The sequence below is a fragment of the Ipomoea nil genome, unplaced genomic scaffold (assembly GCF_001879475.1).
Source record: "Ipomoea nil cultivar Tokyo-kokei standard unplaced genomic scaffold, Asagao_1.1 scaffold0684, whole genome shotgun sequence".
Classification (NCBI taxonomy): Eukaryota; Viridiplantae; Streptophyta; class Magnoliopsida; order Solanales; family Convolvulaceae; genus Ipomoea; species Ipomoea nil.
Window position 1 is genome coordinate 55,263 of NW_017617112.1, and position 13,287 is coordinate 68,549.

Sequence of the window (13,287 nt, forward strand, 5' to 3'; positions counted from 1 at the left end):
GAACTCTACCTTGTGAATGGTAGGTTGCATCTAGAGTTGTGTTGTCCTTTGTTGTTTGTGGTTGTTGTCTTGTAGAGGTTGATGATCCTCGGTATTATTGAGAGTGTGATGAGTCTTTGATGTTGATCTCCTTCTGGCTTTCAAATGACTATATATTATATTCCTCAGTCTCAAATGCTTTTGACTACATCTATCTATATATTATGTTATTTAACGCGTATTGATGGTTTACCAGCATTATTCCCTGACCGGGAGTTATCCCCTTATCTTTTTCAGGTTACATTTATGATTGTGTAGCAAAAATAAGATGTGAGCTCGGGTGTGTTATGTAGTCCTCAGGGGATTGGGGGATATGGCACGCAATATGCAATCGCAATAAACTAGGCACTAGCATAAGGAAATCAAGAAGAAGCTAAGCAAACTACAAGTTTAAGGAAATGATAATACTAACACATATACACAAAGATAAACACAAAATAAAGAAATAGGACTCAAGCTAGGGAGCATTATCTTCTAGATGCATAGCACAACCTAAGGATTGGGGAAAATCACCCAACCAAGGAATAGAGGGGATACACGTAGGAATCCTAGTCTATAAGTCACTCACATGAGCAAATTAACAAGGATTAGAACAAGGAATTGCCACACTCTCGTGGTGAATCAAACTACAAGTTCTTCAAGAACACAAAGCATCTAAAATCCCCAATTTCCCCCATTTCCATAGGAAGAAATCGGGTTTATGCAAGGAGTGGCTTGGAATCTTGACCCAACTCTCATTGAGGCCAATAAACCTCCAAAACATGCCAATGAATGTTGTACACCAAGTATTAACAATAAACAAACACAAATCCTTCATAAACTCAAGAACCCTAGGTAGGCAAAAATTCCCTTTATGCAATAATCATAAATCAAGCATCAAGATATATAATACAACCCTAACTCAAGCCCATAAACTAACTACTCATGATTAAATAGCATAAAGAACACAAAAACACAAGTGTAAAGCATAAACATTGCAAAGGAAAAGAGATAAGGGAAAGAACACTTCTCTAAAGAAATTGATGCTAAATCTTGGAATCCAAGTGTTGAATCCTTGAATACAAGCTTGAAATATGATAAATAACCTAAATCTACACCTAATCTAACACTAAAATATGAAAGGAAAGAGTAGAAAATAGTTTGGGTTCGAATGGGGTTCAAAACCGATTAGAAACGAGTGAAAACTCAGCTAAAAAGGAGCAGAGGTGGGGGCTCGACGCGTCGAGCGTAATTCACGACGCTTCGCGCATTTACAGAATGCAAATCGCGACCTTACTGCCAAGATTCGACGCGTCGAGTGCTTCTCTGCAACGCAACTCCGACTTGTAGGCTGATTTTTACCACTTTATGCTCAGAATTAGGCTTTGATATCTGCATCAAAGTTGTAGCTCTTCGAGTCTTATTTCCAATGGTGCAAGAATTACTTCATTTATACATTCCTAGGTCGAGATATAATCAAATTACTGAACAGTGGTCAATTTTGGACGAAATCTGTAAGTTCGGAACTTCAACTTCAAGAATGATTTTGACCACTATGGCTTCCTTTTTAGGCTTTTATGTTTGAATAGGATTTGTAGCCCTTTGAGTTGTCTTTCCAATGGAACAAGAATAACTCAATTTGGATACTTCTAGACCGAGATATGGCTCGAAAACAGAACAGTGGCCAATCCATGCGAGAATTTCAGCTTGTTGACACTTGTTCCACTTTTGCCTTGGTTTAATTTGTCCATATGATCAACAACATTGAAAACATCACTCTTTGGCTCCTTTGGAAGTGTTGCCTCCATCTCCTTAGCTTCACCTTGGCTCCCCTTGACTCCAAATGCATCCAACATGATCTAAAATCCTTCATTTCTACTCAAAGATAATGAATTGTGCATAATGGATCAAATGAGCAAAATAAAGATCATTTTGAACAACATAGTGACACTTCATAAGCAAAACAAGGCTAAATATGGGATAGACATGGGGTATAAATATGAACAATTATGCACTTATCAGTTTAGTCTGGAGTGCGCACTAGATGAGGACTCTAGTTAGTGTAGCTCCTGTGGATAGATGTTTTGCTTTTGTTGGCCCGTGTGCCTAGACTAGTGGCTTGTGGGCCTAGACTAATGTTATGTTTGATGATTTTGATAGATTTAGCCTGTGCACCCATAGTTCTATGGGTTTGGCATAACGCCTTTCCGGTTTAATATAGCTTCCGATCTTGTTGATTGATGTTTAGTTTGCTTGCCTTTAAATTCTAAGTTTTAAAAATGCTGGTAAAAGTCGGGGTGTTACAAGAGCAGTCCACTATCGAAGCTATCGCGCCTGGGCAGTCCGAAGAGCAGCTAGACACTGCACCGACAGTAGCTGCCACTGCACGGCCTGGTGGCTGACCGCGAAGTAAATCTGTGAAACCCACCACCCGGATTCACGCCATGAGCACTCGTAGTCGGTCTCAAACTCCTCCCATAGCTTTTACTGCTCAGGGTTGTCCTACAGATCCCACTTGCTACACACAGGCAGTTAAATATCCAGAGTGGCATGAGGCTATGGATCAAGAGTTTAATGCCCTACTACAGAATCATAGATGGTGTCTTATCCTTTCTCAGGCATGTATGAATGTTATTGGGTGTAAATGATTTTTTCACACAAAACAAAAGGCTGATGGATTAATTGAAAGACACAAGGCAATGTTAGTAGCAAAAAGATTTAATCAGGTTCCTCATCATGAAATTTTTGACACATTCAGTCCTATGGTTAAACCTACTATGATTAGATTGCCTTTCTCTTTGGCTATGTCCTCTGGTTGGGTTATTAGGCAACTTGATGTTCACAATGCGTTTCTAAATGGAAATATGTCTGAAACTATATATATGAAACAGCTCCCAGGTTATATTGATGCACAGTATCCTAACATGTTTGCTTGCTGAAACGTTCCTTGTATGGCTTAAAACATGCTCCTAGAGCGTGGTTTAACCGTTTACACACGTTTCTTTTATTTGTTGGATTTCAAGTATAAAAAAAAACGTGTATTTGTTTTATTACTCCCAATATTCTGCTTATGTGTATCTATTGGTTTATGTTGATGATATACTTGTGATGGAAAGTGATCAGGATCTAGTGACTCGTTTGCTGTCTAAATTATCTGCTACCTTTAAGATTAGAAATCTTAGTGAACCTGGTTTCTTTCTTGGGATTGAAACAATTAAATGTGATGATGGTCTTTTACTTTCGCAACAAAGATATATGAATGATATTTTGAAATGTGCTGGAATGGCAGAATGCAAGGCATTATCTACTCCTATTTCTGTTTCGAAATCTATTACATTTAGTGCTGATTTGTATGAGGATCCTACGCAGTACAGGAGTCTTGCTAGGGCAATATAGTATGTAACTATCACACGTCTGACTTATCCTTTCTAGTCAATCAGCTTTGTCAACACATGCATGCTCCTACAGTCTCACATTGTGAGCAACTAAAACGGGTCCTAAGGTATGTTAAGGGAACAATTAATTTTGGCTTACGTATAAGAAAATCAATGTCAAGAGAACTTCATGCTTTTTCTGATTCTGACTGGGCTGGGTGTCCTGAAGACCGTAAGTCTACTAGTGGTTTTGCTGTGTTTCTTGGGTCCAATTTTGTGTTTGCAAGAAACAAAAAACTGTTGCTAGATCTTCTACTGAAGCAGAATACAAAGCTCTAGCAGATGCCTATGCTGAGTTGATTTGGATAGTATCATTATTGCGTGAAATCAAGGTGTCAGGTATTTCTGTTCCAAGAAGTGGCCGGTGTGATAATCTTGGTGATACTTATATTTGTGCAAATCCCATCTTTCATGCTCGTACCAAGCACGTCGAAATTGACTACCACTTTGTTAGAGATAGAGTTGCTTCTGGAGACATTCAAGTCAATTTTATTTCAACAAAAGATCAACTTGTTGACATTTTACAAAAGCTTTACCAAGTCCTAGATTTTTTTTTCTTAGAGACAAGGTACATGTTACTAGTATACCCTGTGCTTGAGGGGGAGTATTAGGACTCTATGTATTTGAGTCACATTATGACTCTTTATCCTAATCTTCCTATGATTCTCTCATGTATATATTCCTATAGTTTGTAAATTTGTAATTACTGTTCATCTAATACAGTTATACAGCTCTCATCTAGACAATATAAATGAGATATACATCTCCCGTTCAAACTACCTATTATGCATCTTCAGATAAATGATTGTGCATTTGAAAACAAGCATTGTATTGTGGTGCCTTGCCTCCACGCAAAACATGTGCAATTTGAAAAAAAATATCAAATTTCTTCCATTGCAATTTAATTTTAAAACATTTCAATGTACCTTTCCAACTTATATGATCAAAGAAATTAAAGGGCAAAAACGTATATACCACGTAAAGCAATGTGATTAGATTTTACTTGAAGAAATTGAAAAACATTTTGTTTGATTGATAATTTAATTCTGAGTAAAAGACATTTTTTGTCCTAGACTTATAGTGGCACAGACAATTTTGGTCATCTATAGAAAATTTTGCCATTTTATAGACATACTTATTGTGACGAGAACATTTTTTGTCCTCCGTTTGTAATTATGTTAAATGGTCTTCTAAAAGGACGGCACCCTGCTAGCTACTCTCTCTTGCAAACTGCTCGCCGGCTGGAAAATCCACTCAAATTTGATACACATCAACTTCGATTATTGCCAGGATTTTTAAGACGGTTTTGACGCAGGTTCAATTTCGGATGGGGAGATGGAGGAGGGTGGTATTGATAGCATTATGGGGCAGCACAGTGGGTTTTGAATTGGTCGTTGTCGCCGAGGTCATGCTGCTACATCTAGTCAGATTCCGAACAAAATAAGATTGGATGAAATATAGAGAAGGAAATAACATGAAATGACGCAATTATCCCTCACTTACACAGTCATTTAACGGATATATAGACGGAGGATCAAAATGTCCTCGTCACAATAAGTCTGTCCATAAAATGACAAAATTTTTTATGGAGGACCGAAATTGTCCGTATCACTATAAGTCTAGGACCAAAAATGTCTTTTACTCTTTAATTCTATATATTTAATGTACAATGACTCAATTACATAAAAATAATAAATTCAATAATATATTTGGCACTTTCATCTTTTAATTGACATCTTAATAAGAATTAGTATATTAACAAATAATCCGTATTTATGTTCAATTGAGTACAACTAATTTTTTTTAAAACAAGTGATAACGACATCTTTTCATTTAATTCTTGCTCAAAAACAAAAAATAAACTACAAACAATAAAGATTTCTTGAAAAAAAAAAAAAAACAAAACATATATGTTTGAGTTACGTGTCAAATTATATACAATATTATCATTATAAAATCATGAGTCTAAGCATCAAAACATGTTTTGCTAACCCATTTTCCCACGAAATTAATTTTGAGTGGTGTTAATTGACACCACTCTTTATAAGATAGCTCCGTTGATGTTTATGGATCAATAAAAATTGTATTAAATGTAATATTTAACTTTTCAATAAAAATGTAATATTTGTTAATTTATAAAAATTAGTACATTTTCACTAAAAAAAATATATTTGTTTCATGCATGCAAGACCAACCTTCGTAAAATATGATTTTCCTAATCTAATGACCATTAAACTATGTTATTATCACACTATGCCTCTGTAAAATAATGAAGATTGAAAATATTTTGACTTATGATATTCGAGAAAACTGCACCGCGCTAGCAAGAAGAACAAAGAGGTGGAAGAAAAATCAATGAAGTCAGGGACGGAGCCAGAAAATTAATTGAGTGGGGGCGAAATTTAAATGGCGATAGAAATGTCAATCACAAAATATCAAACTGGCATAATAAGGTTAAAATACAAAATACTTTATAAATTACAATAGAATATTTTTATAGATTACACGATAGTTAGAGTCGGAGCCAAAAATATACTTGTGTGGGGTGAAAATGTGAAAATATTTATAACAAAATATGAAACATAATCCATTAGATAAAATTTTTTGAATAACACTATATTTTATAAATACTTTTAAATTTAATTTTTTTTAGTTAGATCAATTTTAAGTTTTTCTAAATTAATTTGAATACAATGAAGTAGATCAACTTGTAAATTAATTCGAATAAATTTATATGAAGTATAATATAAACTTGTGCACTACATTAATTAAATGATTTATAAAAGTATACTAAAAAATATTTAATTTATCTTAGAAAGGAATGAAAGTGATAAAATAAACAAGTCTTGTTAATGAGTTTTGAACCTATGACCATATACTTTTTATTAAAATCAAACTTGGAGCCCAACGAACTAAACTACTCAAACAATTAGTATATTAAATATAAATATAAATTTTATATAACATTTAATGCTATATATGTATATATATATACATACATATATATAAAGGAGTGGGGTGGGGGCTAGCTCCGTCCATGAATGAAGTGCCATTGTAATCTCATGATATTATTGTTACTCTTTATAAAGAAGGTTTCAAGACAAATGAATTGAGCCACTCGTTTGATCAAAGTTTAATTAAATTTAAATTTTGGCCGAACATTTTTGAATTCTTACAAATTGGAATTTGTTGAAAAATCCCTAGCTAATTGCAAATTTTTGCAATGGAATTTGATGTCTTATATAACTAATGCAATTAATGGACGTTGCAACATAAGTTTTCCGTTGCAAATTTTGCAGTGCTTGAAATTTAATTTGTTGCGAATTTGCAAGAGGGGGATATTGACTGGCTAACTGATACCAGATGAGAATAGAAGCGATAGTTTCATTCAATAACTGAATCTGAATACAAATATACTCTCTTAGAGAGAGACCTAAATAATAGGCTTAAGACTAGAACAATTATTCTATGCTACAAAATACAATAGAATAAATATAATTAATAAACATAGTCTAACAGCAATGGTTTTTTCATAAATAATATATGTCGCAAAAATAGTAATGGGATTTCAATTCATTGTAAATTATGTTGCAATTGACTTGTGAAAATTATGAAATTTCAGACCACTTGAAAGTGATCTTAAATCAACTCAAAAGTCTTGTTTTGACCATTTTTAGTATCCGGAAAAATTTTTATTGCTATTTCCGACCACCTTTTGCTTTTGATTTGATTTAAGATCACTTTCAGGTGGTCGGAAATTCCATAATTTCCAGTAGAGATTTTACAATATATATATATATATATATATATATATACATATATATATATATATATATATATATATATATACACACACACACACATATATATATATATATACACACACACACACACACACACACATATATATATATATATACATATATATATATATATATATATATATATATATACATATATATATATAAACCACACACACACACACACACACACATATATATATATATATATATATATATATATATATAAAGTGAAAGGTTCTTGTGCGGTTGAATGCTTCCCGTGCGGTTGTGCGATTGATTAATGTGCGTGAGATTTGTACTCAATGTGCGTCAGTATCGTGTTTAATGTGCCTGAGATTTGTACTTAATGTGTGTGAATGTGTAATGTTAATGTGCGTGAGTTTTGTACTTAAGGTGTGCGAGTCTTGTGCCTAAGGTGCGTGAGTTGTGTGCATAATGTGCGTGAATGTGTTCTTCATCCACTGCTGTGAAAATTATGTTCATCCACTGCTGCATTTTTTCTTGTTTTTGTTTCGAAGTGGTGGAGGAATGAGTTTTTTCTTGTTTTGCTTTGCATACTGAGGGGCTGCTAATGAGAGCGAAGCTGCTAATGAGAGCTTCAAAGATTGTGAAAAAGAAGGAGACTCTGAAAATTTTCTGTTCTACTTCCTTCTGAGCTCGTAATTCTGACCTACTCACGCATATTAAGTACAAATATCAGGCACATTAAACACAAGACTCAGACACATTAAGTACAAAACTCACGCACATTAACATTACACACTCACGCACATTAAGTATAAAGCTCAGGCACATTAAGCACAAGACTCACGCACATTAAGTACAAAGCTCACGCACATTAATCAACCGCACAAACGCACGAGAAGCAACAAATGCACATGATCCCTTCCCTATATATATATATATATATATATATATATATATATATATATATATATATATATATGAAGAAGTTCCGGTGCGGGTGATTAATGTGCGTGAGTTTTGTACTTAGTGTGCTTGAGTATTGTGCTTAAGGTGTGTGTGGTTTGTGCTTAATGTGCATGAGTGTGTAATACTTAATGTGCGTTTGTTTTGTACTTAAAAAGTGTGTGAGTCTTGTGCTTAATGTGCTTGAATTTTGTGCTTAATGTGCGTGAGTGTGTACTTACTGTGAGTTGTTGTGTGAGTTGTTGTTGAAACTTTAAAGTGCATGGGTTTTGTGCTTAATGTGCGTGAGTTTTGTGCTTAAGGTGCGTGAGTCTTGTGCTTAATGTGCGTGAGTTTTGTACTTAATGTCCATGAGTGTGTACTTAATGTGAGTTGTTGTTAAAACTTAAGGTGTGTGTGTTTTGGGGCCTAATGTGTGTGAGTTTTGTGATAAGATGCTTGAGGGTTGTGCTTAACATGTCTGAGTTTTGTACTTAACGTGCGCGGGGTTGTGTACTGAAGGTGTTTTGTTTGTGTGCTTAATATGTGTGTGTTGTGTACATAAAGTGCGTCAAGTTAATGCATAATGTGCTTCCAACCGCACGAGAAGCCTCAAATACACCTGATCCCTTCTATATATATATATATATATATATATATATATATATATATATATAGTGGATCGGGTACAAATATAATTTTCCGCGCGATTATGCGGTTAATACAAAACAACGCAACTTAAGAATTAAAATGACGCACCTTAAGTACACAAAACCACACACCTTAAGCACACAAACAAAGTACACAAACCACGCATACCTTTAGTACACAAACTACACATTCTATTGCAATTTTTTTACAACAAAAAATTTTCATTGCAAATTTAATTGTAATATTAGTTATTATTACTCAAAAAAATTTAATATTAGATATTAATTACTAATTAAGATCAATACTTTAAATTAAATAAATTAATAAATAACTAAAAAAACATTTATATTAACTAATAAGAGACTTGGCTTTTTCTTATTGTTCTATTTATAGAGACAAGTTCCTCCACTCCATTCCTTTCCTTTGGCTAGTAATGTGATTGTGTGAGACAAATTTTAAATCATTATCAATTTCGTGTGTATGCTTTTATTCATTAGGAAAACATTTTAAATTTTGAAATAATTAATATTTATGCATATTAAGAAAAATATTTATAAATATATTCATGGAAAAATTGCATCTTTAGTCCCTGAGTTATAACCAAGTTCTGACTCAATCCTAATTAAGTAATGGTCGTATCCGAGTTTAGTCCCTCAGTTATGAGTGAAGTGGGGAGTTTGGTCTCAAACGCTAGTGGTGTGTTGACAAATTTAATTTCAAGGGTAAGGAAGTAAATTCCTTAATAAAACTCGTAAACTTAGCCAAAAACATTCCCAAAACCAACAAAAGCCCTAAGTTGTTTATGTAATCAACGAAGAAACCATACTCCCGTTTTTCAAAAAAATCAAATTTCAATATTTCAATTCTATTTATAAAAATCAACTTAAATTACAATTTTTTTACAAATACAAAAATTTGCTCCATAACATGGATAAGCTTGGTATCTTTTCCCTCGATTAGTATAACTCCATGACATTTTGATGGGTAATAAATCATCACATCTACATTGAGAATTATCCCCAAATTGAGGAAAAGATGAAGTACCACAACTAAGAGATGACATCCTATAATTAATGGCTACAAAAATTCATCAATACGGAGAATATTAATTATTTATTTAAACATATAAAATAGAGAAACAACTTACCTATGAATTTCACAGCTTGGAAGTGGACGAATTTGGGATTTCAGAGTTTGGGGAACAAAAAGACCTTCGATTTGAGGTATGAGAAAAAAAGAATGACTGTTGCACAATGGTTTTCAACATAAGAAGGGGATTATAATTTGAAATTCCTATTTTACCCCTTTATTATTAAATTGTTTTTAAGTTTTCCGTTAGCTGCTGACGGAATATTAGCGCTAGGGACCAAACTCACCACTTCGCTCATAACTGAGGGACTAAACTCGGATACGGTCAAAACATAGGAACTGAGTTGAAACTTGGTTATACAGAATGCACTTGTAATACATTTTACTTGCGCTTCGATGTTCAATTATTTACGAAAATGTCACCGCATTTTTTTTAAAAATCAATGTTTCTCATTCATTAAATTTGGACACGTGGACGGATATCAGGCATTCGTATATTCGCACCAGAGTACATATATATATATATATATATATATATATATATATATATATATATATATATATATATATATATATGTGTGTGTGTGTGTGTGTGTGTGTGTGTGTGTGTGTGTGTGTGTGTGTGTGTGTGTGTGTGTGTGTGTACACACACATATATATATATATATTTAAGTTCCAGTGTGGGTGAATGTTTCTCGTGCGGGTGTGTGGGTGATTAATGTGTGTGAGTTTTGTACTTAATGTGTGTGAGTTTTGTGCTTAAAGTGCGTGAGGTTTGTGCTTAATGTGTGTGAGTGTGTAGGGCTTAATGTGCGTGAGTTTTGTACTTAAGGTGCATGAGTCTCGTGCCTAAGGTGCGTGTGTTGTGTGCTTAATGTACGTGAGTGTGTACTTAATGTGAGTTGTTGAAACTTTAAAGTGCATGAGTTTTGTGCCTAATGTGAGTGAGTTTTGTGCTTAAGGTGCGTAAGTCATTTGTGCTTAAGGTGCGTGAGTTTTGTACTTAATGTGCGTGAGTGTGTGCTTAATGTGATTTGTTGTTAAAACTTAAGGTGTGAGTTTTTGTGCTTAATGTGCGTGAATTTTGTGCTTAAGGTGTGTGAGAGTGTGCTTAAGATGCATGAGTTTCGTCCTTAAGGTGCGTGAGTTTGTATTCTGAATATATTTGGTTTGTGTTTTTAATGTGCGTCTGTTGTGTACTTAAATGCGCCAGTTAATGCTTAATGTGAATCCATCCGCACAACCGCACGGGAAGCACCACCTGCACATGATCCCTTCCCTATATACATATATATATATATATATATATATATATATATATATATATATATATGTATATATATATATATATATATATATATATATATATGTATATATATATATATATATATATATATATATATATATATGTATATATATATATATATATATACATATATATACATATATATATATATATATATATATATATATATATATATATATATATATATATATATACTCCCCTTAAAATACAAACTGTGTGCATGTAAGTTTGTTAATGTGTGCACGAGCTAATCCCAAATAGGGTTGGCAGTGTGCCCAGTGTGCATGTAAGTATGTTAATGTGTGCATGTGCTTTGATAGATGGTTGTGATTTCTTCATCATACGCGCTGTGTGCATGTAAGTATGTTAATGTGTGCACGAGCTTTGATGGATGATTGTGATTTTTCCCCCTACGCGCTATGTGCATGTAAGTATGTTAATGTGTGTACGAGCTAATCCCAGAAATTGATGGCAGTGCGCTCTGTAAGCATGTAAGTATGTTAATGTGTGCACGAGCTCAAGTTTGTATTTTAGGGGGTTTGTATTTTAAGGGTGTTTGTATTTGAATGCAACCCTCTATATATATATATATATATATATATATATATATATATATATATGTGTGTGTGTGTGTGTGTGTGTGTGTGTGTGTGTGTGTTTTGTTTTCTATATTTTTTGAAAATGTTGTTTAATTTCTTTGTATCTCATAACCCGTTTTCACTTTCCGTGCAACATAGTTGCTGAGTACTTAATTTATCAGTTGAATATGCATTCAAATTAATACGAATTGTCAAAATAAATAAAATCATTTAGCTTCATCTAAGGATTGCGAATGAAAGTTCAAAAGAAACATAATTAGTACATTACTTATCCTTGTATTTCTGATATAAAACTCATTCAGATGAGCTTATCTCACCGCACGCATCAAATACAAATTCAATTGGCGTATTGAGTCCTACATATATGGCATCTAGGCTCACAACATACCACACTACATAATTAAACGTCTGCATCCACTCGTAAATGAGGTACGGCTGTGTTGATATATGTGCATATATACTTTATAATAATTATGTGGCTAAATTTGTCTCTCATTTAGGTACATAAATAATTATATGATCGGTACAACTTGTGATCCTATATGTTAAATCATTATAAAATAATTAAATAAAAATCATGACCATGTGTAAAACTTCTATGTTATGTATTAGTCACCCGTAAAAGTTACATATTGTGTGTTCATATTCGTGACCTTGTTATTTGGTGCATTTTTCTTGCAATTAAGCTTTTACTTGTAATCCTTCCAGCAACATATATAAACATCTATCAACAAATTGAATAATATTCCTTTGATTTATCCGAATGTATGTTATATATGCTTCAAACACAACTTGTGACCCTAATCTATTAGTAAAAGACGATGTTAATTGCTCATAGATGACGAACTCAAATCAACGCAAACAAGCAATCATAGCATATCTAGATATGTAGTTTCTATGAGAATATATGGTTCCTTTGGTTTTCAAAAAAATAAAAATAAAACAAAACAAAAAAACAAAAAACAAAAAAAAAAAACTTAATTGAAGAGATTATTGACAAAAAAATAGTCATTTCCTTTGACAAGCAAGCATCTTGCAAAATTAAAAAGGAACAGAATTAAGAGGTTTGCGATGGCAGAATTTGGACAACTCATAACAAGATCGATATAAACTAAAAAATTTGTTTGAGTGAGACCCGGGTTTGAGTCTCCATTGAAATTTGTTTTTACATTCAGTTCTAAGCAGATTTGGAAGACCATAGTGCGCAGGACCTGGTTTAGTTGTGCATCCCGGATTTTATTGATTTATTTACGTATGTATTTGTTTGTGTTTTAGATTTAATATTTGGTGTAATCAGGGGTATGTCCCGGTGTCACATGTTTTTGGACATTTTATTTATATTTACATCTCCGATTTGATATAAACTAAAAAATTAATGCATTGACTAAGAGGGAATTGAAATTAAAAATGATCGAGGAGATCACTGTGAGCACAGAAAGATGAAGTCTAGTTGTATGATTAATGGTGGAATATTATAT

The 13,287-nt window shown here is 33.2% G+C and overlaps 1 protein-coding gene across 1 annotated transcript; it reads left to right on the top strand.

The window, feature by feature from the left end:
• The first annotated feature begins 3,126 nt into the window (after positions 1–3,126).
• On the top strand, positions 3,127–4,253 carry LOC109175103. The gene is made up of 3 exons (XM_019324352.1): positions 3,127–3,405; positions 3,680–3,934; positions 4,176–4,253. The coding sequence occupies exons 1-3, from the start codon at positions 3,127–3,129 to the stop codon at positions 4,251–4,253; spliced, it is 612 nt and encodes a 203-aa protein (XP_019179897.1).
• Positions 4,254–13,287: the final 9,034 nt, after the last annotated feature.